Below are 8,873 nucleotides of genomic sequence, written 5' to 3'. Positions count from 1 at the left end.
GGGGTTTGGGGGGAGGGACGGGAGGAGGGGAGGGAATGGGAGAGGGACCTGGAACTGACTTTTGAAGCAACCTCGTTTCTTATCTAAATTTAAACTGGAAAATAAAATATAAAAAAAATGCACAAAAGTTGGCTATAATGCTTCATCAAGAAACAGAATTACTGTTCTTTACATTCAAGGAATAGAGTTAACAATGCAAGATACTGTTTTTAAATGATATTTATTATTGAACTGATTAATGGAAAATTGGCCTAACAAATGAAACTTTTTTGAGCTAGTCTAACAATATTTTCCATAACCATTAAAAATTTGCTCTAGGAAACTAATGACAGAAAAAGTATTTAATACAAATGAATAAAGAAGATGTATACCTATGTATAACATGATATGACTACATAAAACACAGCACATAGGAACTGTCAGTGGTGTCTCTGTATTGTATTAGAGGTGATCTTTTTTCTTTATATATAGTTTTTGTCTTTTAAATTTTTACAATTAATATATATTACTCTGTAATCAAAAATAGACACATAAAATAAACTATTGATTCTATAACATTTGATTTCAGTAACAAGTCCAGTTGTATAAAGAACACCACAGCAAAAGCCGATTGTTCATGAGGAAAACCATACCGCATCACAAGATGAAGTATGACACAGTAATGAGTTAGGTATTGTGACCCTGGCTTATCTTGCCTGTCTGGTATAGGCTTATCTCTAAGACCACTCAGGTGTAGCAAGAAAACTTCCCTATGTGGGACTCAGTAAGACTTAGGGTAGAGGGTGTTGAAGGAGAAGACCCAATTAGCCCTTTCGATAGAAATCAATAGCATGGTTAGTGTCAAAGCTCTGAGTGGGGCTAGTTCAAAGCTCATTCACAGGCACAGAAGCACAGAGCAGCTCCCGGTGACCACAAAGACAGATTTCCAGTGTGTTCATACTGGACTGTGCTTGGATCTCCTATGAAGTTTGAAAACTATTGTGTCGAAGCAGTGACGGAGTATTCTGAAGAATGCAACAGAGACATTCTTCACAGGTTGAGTGAGAGTTCATCTTTCTTCATGTGTGAAAGGTCATTTCATTCATTCCAAGGTCTGCTCAAAGATAAAAGGATGTTCAATCAAATCACTCATGTTGCTCATTAAAAAAAGAAGATGAAAAAAATTCCCTCCTTTTTTCTTCCTAGAACCACCTCGGTGCAATAAATTCCACAGTCAGTTTCCCAAACAGGCCAGCAGCTCATGACTCATCTTTATTTTTTGTGAACATTTATCAAAAAAAATTCTCCAACAGGCAGGCTGTCAAAGGACAGACAGTAAGAGAGAGACCTCAAGGATCTGGCGTTTAGAGGGCACCTCAAAAACACACACAGCAATGTAAGTCTCCATAATGTGCTCTCTGAGGATATTCATAAATTAATCTTAGCTGCATTGATAAAAACACTGCTCTTAAAAGGGCTGTTACAGCCAAGGGACTCCTGACCATCTCTACCATACATTCTCTCATCGCTGCCTCATGAAAATGGATCAGGACAGCTCTTAGGTACCATGGCAATTGAGATTGTTACTTCCAAAAGCGTGAAACTTAAAAATGGGCACAGGCAGATTCTCATCTGTGTTCCTAATGTTGATCTTCAAGCTTCTGTCCAGTTGGCACCATGCTTCCTGTCTTCCTTAGCGGGACTGTAGAAACTGTGGAGAGCACAGTTGCATAGTCACCCCAACGAGGGCAAATTCAGGTACTCTTCCCCAACGAGGGCAAATTCAGGTACTCTTCCCCAACGAGGGCAAATTCAGGTACTCTTCCCCAACGAGGGCAAATTCAGGTACTCTTCCCCAACGAGGGCAAATTCAGGTACTATTCATCTTACCATTATTTTACAGTCACCAGTATCTGTTACAAAGCTTCTGCCATCTGTGACAAAAAAAGTTTTCTAGAATCCAAATATATGCAAGATGTCTTCACAACACAAGAAGTACAAATGGCTAACAGCTGATGCATGTGCGTAATGATCCCAAAGCAAACAGCCAGGAAGACATTTGCACTACTTATAACTTCTCCTGCCTTTTTTGGAGTAGTAAAAAATAAGAGAGAGAGAAATGATAAAAGCAAAAACCAGAAACGCGATGAAGACTAATAAAGACTTCCGGGTGTGAAAAATGCTGCACTCGGTGCACACGGTGTACTCCTCTGGACAAAGCCTTCCCTGTGTTTCAGACCCCAGAAAGCCATTGTTGTCGACAATTTTCCTATAATGTCTCATAGATGGTTTGGGCTCAAACTGATTCACAGCGTATCGATAAAAGCCAAACTTTGGAGCTGAACGATCATTCAGCGAATAAGCAAAGTAGCCACGGAGGTTGATTCCGTCCAACACGTAGGCTGGGGAAACAAAGGGCAGGAGAGGGTTACTGGAATATTTAACACACAATTCAACCTTTTTACACAGCCTTGGTGGATAAAGAAAAGCCTCGATACCATCCAATAAGGCTTCAGGCTCACCAGAGTTCACTGGGTAAGGTTTTACACAAGAACAAACAGGCAAATACCAAGACAACATGGAACTACACCACACAGCTGATTTTGCACAATCAAAACTACACTTGCTTTATTTTTAGCACATCAAGCCGGTAAAATGGTTGTGGGGGCATCTATCAGCAGATGAAAGGATACAGGAATTGTGGCACCTGTACATGGTGGAATTTTGTTCAGCGAAAAGATGTCATTTGCAGGAAAATGGAATCAAGAGAGATCATTATGTTACGCAGAAAAGGCTCACCTTTCAGGGCCTCATTCACGTAGTTCTCAAAATAATACGTCCTCAGGGCGTCTTGCTCGGCGTGGGGATCGTCATCTATGCCATTGGCTGTCACATAGGTGGGGACGTCTCCGTATTTGAACTTCACCCAGTTGAGTACTTTGCGCAGCCCCCAAGGCACCACGGCCACCTGACTGGGAGAGTTGAGCCACGTGATGTCAGTCATCTCCTGCACATCCAGGTAGTCGTTGTATTTTATCGGGTCCTCCTTTTCCCAGTCTACAAGAACGGTGGTATAATGACTCAACGCCAGGAAGTCAAAGGAGCCCCGGATTAGCTTCTCTTCGTCTTCAGTGAAATAGGGCAAAAGGAAATGGTTTTTTTGGTTCAGCCAGTCTCTCATCACACGTGGATAATCTCCGGAACCGAAAATGGGCTCTGCTAGCCAGCCAATATCAAATTCCAAAACTCTCTCGGCCACTTCTTTGTCCTTTTGAGAGAAAGAGCAGGCCGGTTCTATCCAGTCGGCCTGTAGGGCAATGGATATTTTACCTTTCTGAGCTGCCCTAAACTTCTCATCATACAGACGCCAAGCCAAGGCGTGCGCTTTCAGGAGGTGATGCCCAGCACGGTAGGTCATGTTCCGTGTGTTGGGCTCGTTTATGGTGATCCAGAATTTGACCCGGTGGCCCAGCTCCTTAAAGCACAAGTCCGCATAGTCTGCAAACGCCAGGGCGGTGTACGGGTTCTCCCAGGCCCCATGTTTGGCCAGGGCATGTGGCAGGCCTTCGTGTGGGGCTGCTGGTTGCCACAGGGCCACCACCGGAGTGATGTTGGCACGCACCAGCTCACCGATCACGCAGCGGTAGAAATGCAGAACCGTGCGGTTCACTTGGGTCTGATTACCCAGAGGCAAGATCAGGGCCCAGTCCAGGGAGAAGCGATAGTGGGTGACATGAACTTCTCTAAGTAAGGCTATCTGAGGCCGGATGGCGGAGAAATCAACACAGTAGGGTTTTCTCTTCTTGCCTACCACCCCGTCCACTTTAATAAGCCTCTTACTGTGATGCACGTCCCACAGGTAGATGTTCGGATCAGTAAACTGGGAGAGAGTGGTGTCCACCTACAAAGAACCAAGCAACTGTTACCTACCTGGACAGACACGAAAAAACTCAGGCAATATTTCAACAGTGTTAGCAAGCAAGGGCAGCACAATTCGGCTCATCCAGCTGAATGCTTAAACTGCTGTTCACCAGAAAGAAAACAGTACTCTCCCCCTTTCTTAAACGCATGTGTCTATTACCCATAGTTCTTGCTAAGTCAAACTCTTAAAATAGGTTTTTAGTTCTGAATTTTGTCACTTCAGATAACAGACACTAGTGGTTTCTATACATGGGACTCCAAAATACAAGCAGAGACTTTTTTATTGTTTTATTTTAATTAAAAATACTATGTATCCCAGACTGGTCTCTCCAGCCTCTGCCTCTTGAATGCTGTGAATACAGGTGTGTACCCCTGCAACTAGAATGGGTGCTTTGGTTTTAATATCAGAAGCCACTAATAGTATATGACTGCTCTTTATTTATTTTTAAAGATGTATTCAGTTTTGTTTTATGTGTATGAGTGTTTGCCTCCATGTGTGTCTGTGCACCATGTACATGCAGTGTCCATAGCGGCCAGAGGAGGGCATCAGATCCCCCAGAACTGTAAATTATCATGTGGATTCTGGAAATCAAATCAGGGTCCCCTGCAAGAGCAACCAGTGCTCTTGACCACTGAGTCATCTCTCCAGCCTTAAGATTTCCTTTCAGAAGCAAAAACAAATGTGTTTAAAAAAATAGGAAAAGAAGAAAATTTGGTCATGAATGTTATAAAGTCGGGAAATAAAGTGGCATGCATTACTAAACCCTGATTGTTAAAATTATGCTCTGTATTGAGGATTGTTCTTGGTACCAAATATATGTAACCCTGTCTTTTGTTGGCTTGAAAGACAATGAAAAAACTTAGACAACACAATGTGATGATAAAAAAAAGTCTGAGAGAGAGATCTCCAAGGATAACACCAACTGGCAAACTAAGCAATAGTGGAGAGACTACATTAATAGCCCCTCCTTGATGATAAGGTTGATAACTACCTTATATGCCATCTTAGAACCTTCATCCAGTGACTGATGGAAGCAGAGACAGATACCCACAGCTAAACACTGAACTGAACTCCTGGAACCCAGTGACAGAGATGGAGGAGTGATGAGCAAAGGGGTGAAGACCATGATGGTGAAACCCACAAAGACAGCTGACCAGATAAGGGGGAGCTCTTGAATCCCAGACTGATGCCTGAGAGGCCAACAGGGGACTGATCCAGACTCCATGAATGTAGTCTTAGTGAGGAGGCCACAGAAATCACTGGGGCCTTGGGTGGTAGATCAGTATTTACCATGGTTTATGAATGATCTTTGGGAGCCCATTCCAAATAGAGGGATGCTCTCTCAGCCTGGACACATGGGGAAGGGCCTAGGTCCTGCCCTGGATGAAATGACAGACTTTGGATATTCTCCCAAGGAGGGCCTCACCCTCCCTGGGGAATGATGTGGGGATTGGGTGGGGGGCTGGGGGAGCCTTGTGGAGGGACAAGGGAGTAGGGGTGGGAGAGGGAGCTGGGATTGACATGTTTCTAATTTAAATAAAAAATTAAAAAAAACTTAGATAACACAATGTGATGATAAAAAAGTCTAAGAGAAAGTATGCAAGGCAGCAGCGTTGTCATTGACCTATGAGGGGAAGGGATGAATCCTAAGTGTAGCTTTAGGTTTTGAGTTTTCTAAATTATTCTTTTCTGTAACAATATTAACAATAACTTTTCTCAGCCATGAGATCTGTAAACTTCCAAATCGAAAATAGTCTCTAGGAAAAGTAGGCCAAGTGTGAGGGCGACATCATAAAATCTTGTGGCTTGCACAGAAAGGAAAAATCCACCTGCCACTGGCAACCAACCTAAGCTGGATTTGCTGGGAAATAATCCTCTGAGGACAGGTGCCTTCCTCTGACCTGGCTGAAAGAGCAGGGGTCGGATAAACCCTGATCTTGATTCTGTGGCAGAGGTTTTATTGTCAGCATAGGAGGGGTGGGGGACACTGTGTTTACAAAGGAGAGCAATAAACAGCCACTGACTGGTCTGAGGGGCACTTCCATGGTTCCCTCACCCACTTCTCCTGATGCTGAGGGAACCGGTCAGAAGTCCCCTTCCACTGTGAATGCCCACAAATGTTTCACTGTCAGCTTTACAAGAAGCTTGCATGCTCAGATTATTTTTATTCAGCTCTGAATGGGCTGAATTCAGAACTTCTCTCCCAGAACCATCCCAGCCAGAATAAGAGTTTCTGTTCGATCTAACTAAAAACAAATATGAAAGACCATGATAAGATTTCGGGTGGTGTAACCAGTTCTCTAAAATATGGGACACTTAGAAATGAGTGTGTAGGCAAAAGTCCATCTAACTTAGTAATTTATTAACTCAGGTTTTACTAAAAAGCAAAAACAAAAAACAACAACAACAACAAAAAAACCTGCCTTTGAGAAGGGATAGGTACAAAATGTGTATTTAATTTGTTACTGATCAAAGTTTCTCCTCCCGGGATGGACAGCAAAGAAGTTCCACGTTGTGTGTAACCTATTTCACCTCTGGTAATTAAGAACATCAGTGGCAATAAGCAAACAAACCCACACTCTGGGACACCCGGTCTAAGCAAAGTGACAGCCCTGTGAGTGCACCCCCTAGGAGACTTCTAACGGGGGAATGTTGTCAAAGTCATTTGGGTAAGAGCATTAATCAGGGGGGAAAAAAGAAACTTCAGTGGTTTAAAAATCACTTCTCAAAGTTTCTTGGTGCAGTGGACAGCAGTCAATGAAGAAACTCAGGACTCAGGGACCATCTAAGAAGGGTCAGAAGATTACAAGGGCAGAGGTTGGGGGAGGGTCAGCAGTAGACAACATCTTCCAGGCAATCCGAACCCCTGGACTCATGAACTCCCAGCAGCTGTGGTTGTCTTCACCGAACCAGCCAGTCAACAAATCAGCATAACATTTAAAAAGCACCCACTCCTGAGAAGCTATGGGTAGGTGATGGTTTCTAGGAGAGGGAGAATTAATGTCTTTTAAGTGTGTAGCTCCTGATAGGTGGCCCGTGTTCCAGTGGACAGCCCTGCACCAGGATCACAGGGGCACATTTAAAGAGGAGGGAGAACATGAAGTTTGGGGATTTGAGGAGGCATGGATGGATCTGGGAGAGGTTAGGAATATAGTAGGAGGCAAATATGATCAAAATGCACTGGATAGAACTCTCAAAGAATTAATAAAACCATTCTTAAAAAAAAAACCCTCACTTTTCGAGACATTAATATAGCTTTGTAGAAATGCTGAGCACTGCTTGTCAAGAAGACGCCCAGCTCCCAGCTTGTACTGAGAGAACAAAGAAAGCATTTATTTTGTCTTTGTCAGCCAGGGAGTTGTCTTGAGGAGAGCATGGATTGCATGAGGGAAAGGCAGCCATATGTGCAGACAGAAGCAAACGCTAGCAGTAGTCTGTTCCTACCAGCGAGCTTACAGCGTGTTCACACCCAGCAGCACTGAGAGTGGCTTCATGCTGGGTTCATAGAGGACACAGAGGACACATAAGAGGGACAGACACCCTGAGTGGATGATCTCAAAGGACAGTGCAACCTGAGAGAGGGCCTCTGCATGGCTGACCTCAGATAGGATCCTGACCCAGTCATTAGAGCTGGGCCGTGGGACTCAGTAAGAGGCCCAGCAGGTGCAAAACCCTGTAAAATGAATAGACAACAAAAAACAGTTGCTTCCCAGGTATAAAAAAAAGGAATTATCTCCTTATTTTTGGTTCTGATTGGGGTTGCCAGTCTTTTTCAAGAACACTGAACATATGCCTAGCACCCACTCACTATTTCCTAGGTCCCGAAGTCAAGACATAACCCTTCCCCAGGAAACAGGGTATGAGGAGGGTGGCTTCCCCTATAGCCCTGCCTCTCTGCAGAGTATTCTCTGAATGCAAATGACTGAACTTGTCACTTTCCAGACTCTAGCTACTATGAGAGATGGTGTGTATGCACTTCCAGTACAGGGGCAGGGCCAGCAGGGACCTCTCATGAGGTAGAGAGATCAAACCAGGACCCGGAACCATCTAATCGACTTCTGACTCCAACCCAGGTAAAGAGGCAGGGGTTGTAGGAGGTATCTAGCTTCTTCTGCTCTGCCTCCTCCTCCTTCTTTAACATCCCCATTTCTACCACCTTAGAACCCACCTGAGTTCCCCCTGTAGATTCTGACAAAGTAGGGTAGGACATTCCAGTTGGCCTTGTAACGAGGGAGAGAGAGGGAGACGGATGAGGAGTGTGAGAAGGATAGTACTGCCATGGCTGTCTACATACATGTCCCATATGTGTCTCATACATCCCTGTGGTGTTAGCCAGCATACCATCAATTCTAGTAAGTTTGAAAGAATTGAGCTAAGTAGACAAGGCTGACTAGGGCTCATGGCATTGGACATTCTTGTCCATAATCAGTGGCCCTTATGGTGTGGGAGCCTGGGAGCTGGCACATGACAGTGAGGGGGGGAAGGAAGAGGTCCCACAGACATGTCCTCTGTGACCTAAAGACCTCTCCTAGTAGTCCCAGCACCTCAGTCTTCAACGAGCTGTCAACAGCACCAAGCTAGAAAGCAAGACCCTAACAAGGAACCCCGTGGGAGCCATCCCAGACAAGAGCCTGGTGAGGATGCGCTACCTACTGGCAAGAGACTTACTTGTACTGCTGATGGGTTTTGTCAGCTGACTTACTTGGATGTGGTTATCAGCAACTCCCCAAGCAAAGCCACAGGGAAATGTCCCTTCTAGGGGTTGGTTTTCAGGCAAAGGAGGGAAACCATTGTTCTCTATCAGCTTTTGGTAGAACAAGGCTGAAGACTTCGGCAACAGCATCTTGTCTTGACTCAGAAAGTCGACATAGAAGAGTCCACGTCGGATGCTGTAGCCCCTGTGCCACTCGAAACCATCCATGAGGGACCACGCGGTGTACCCAATGACGTGGACCCCATCCAGCCTGATGGC

The 8,873-nt window shown here is 44.5% G+C and overlaps 1 protein-coding gene across 1 annotated transcript in view; it reads right to left on the bottom strand.

The window, feature by feature from the left end:
- Positions 1-204: 204 nt before the first annotated feature.
- Positions 205-8,873, bottom strand: part of Kl (klotho) — a 35,138-nt gene continuing 26,469 nt past the window's right edge. The window contains exons 3-5 of the mRNA XM_005083162.4: positions 8,604-8,872; positions 2,779-3,880; positions 205-2,381 (exon numbers count right to left, since the gene is read on the bottom strand). Of these exons, the coding sequence (XP_005083219.1) occupies positions 2,044-2,381; positions 2,779-3,880; positions 8,604-8,872 (1,709 nt within the window). The 3' untranslated portion in view covers positions 205-2,043. The remainder of the gene's footprint in view (positions 2,382-2,778; positions 3,881-8,603; position 8,873) is intronic.

The sequence above is a fragment of the Mesocricetus auratus genome, unplaced genomic scaffold (assembly GCF_017639785.1).
Source record: "Mesocricetus auratus isolate SY011 unplaced genomic scaffold, BCM_Maur_2.0 Super-Scaffold_100008, whole genome shotgun sequence".
Classification (NCBI taxonomy): Eukaryota; Metazoa; Chordata; class Mammalia; order Rodentia; family Cricetidae; genus Mesocricetus; species Mesocricetus auratus.
The sequence above is the reverse complement of the archived record's forward strand: the minus strand, read 5'-3'. Positions and strand labels throughout refer to the sequence as shown.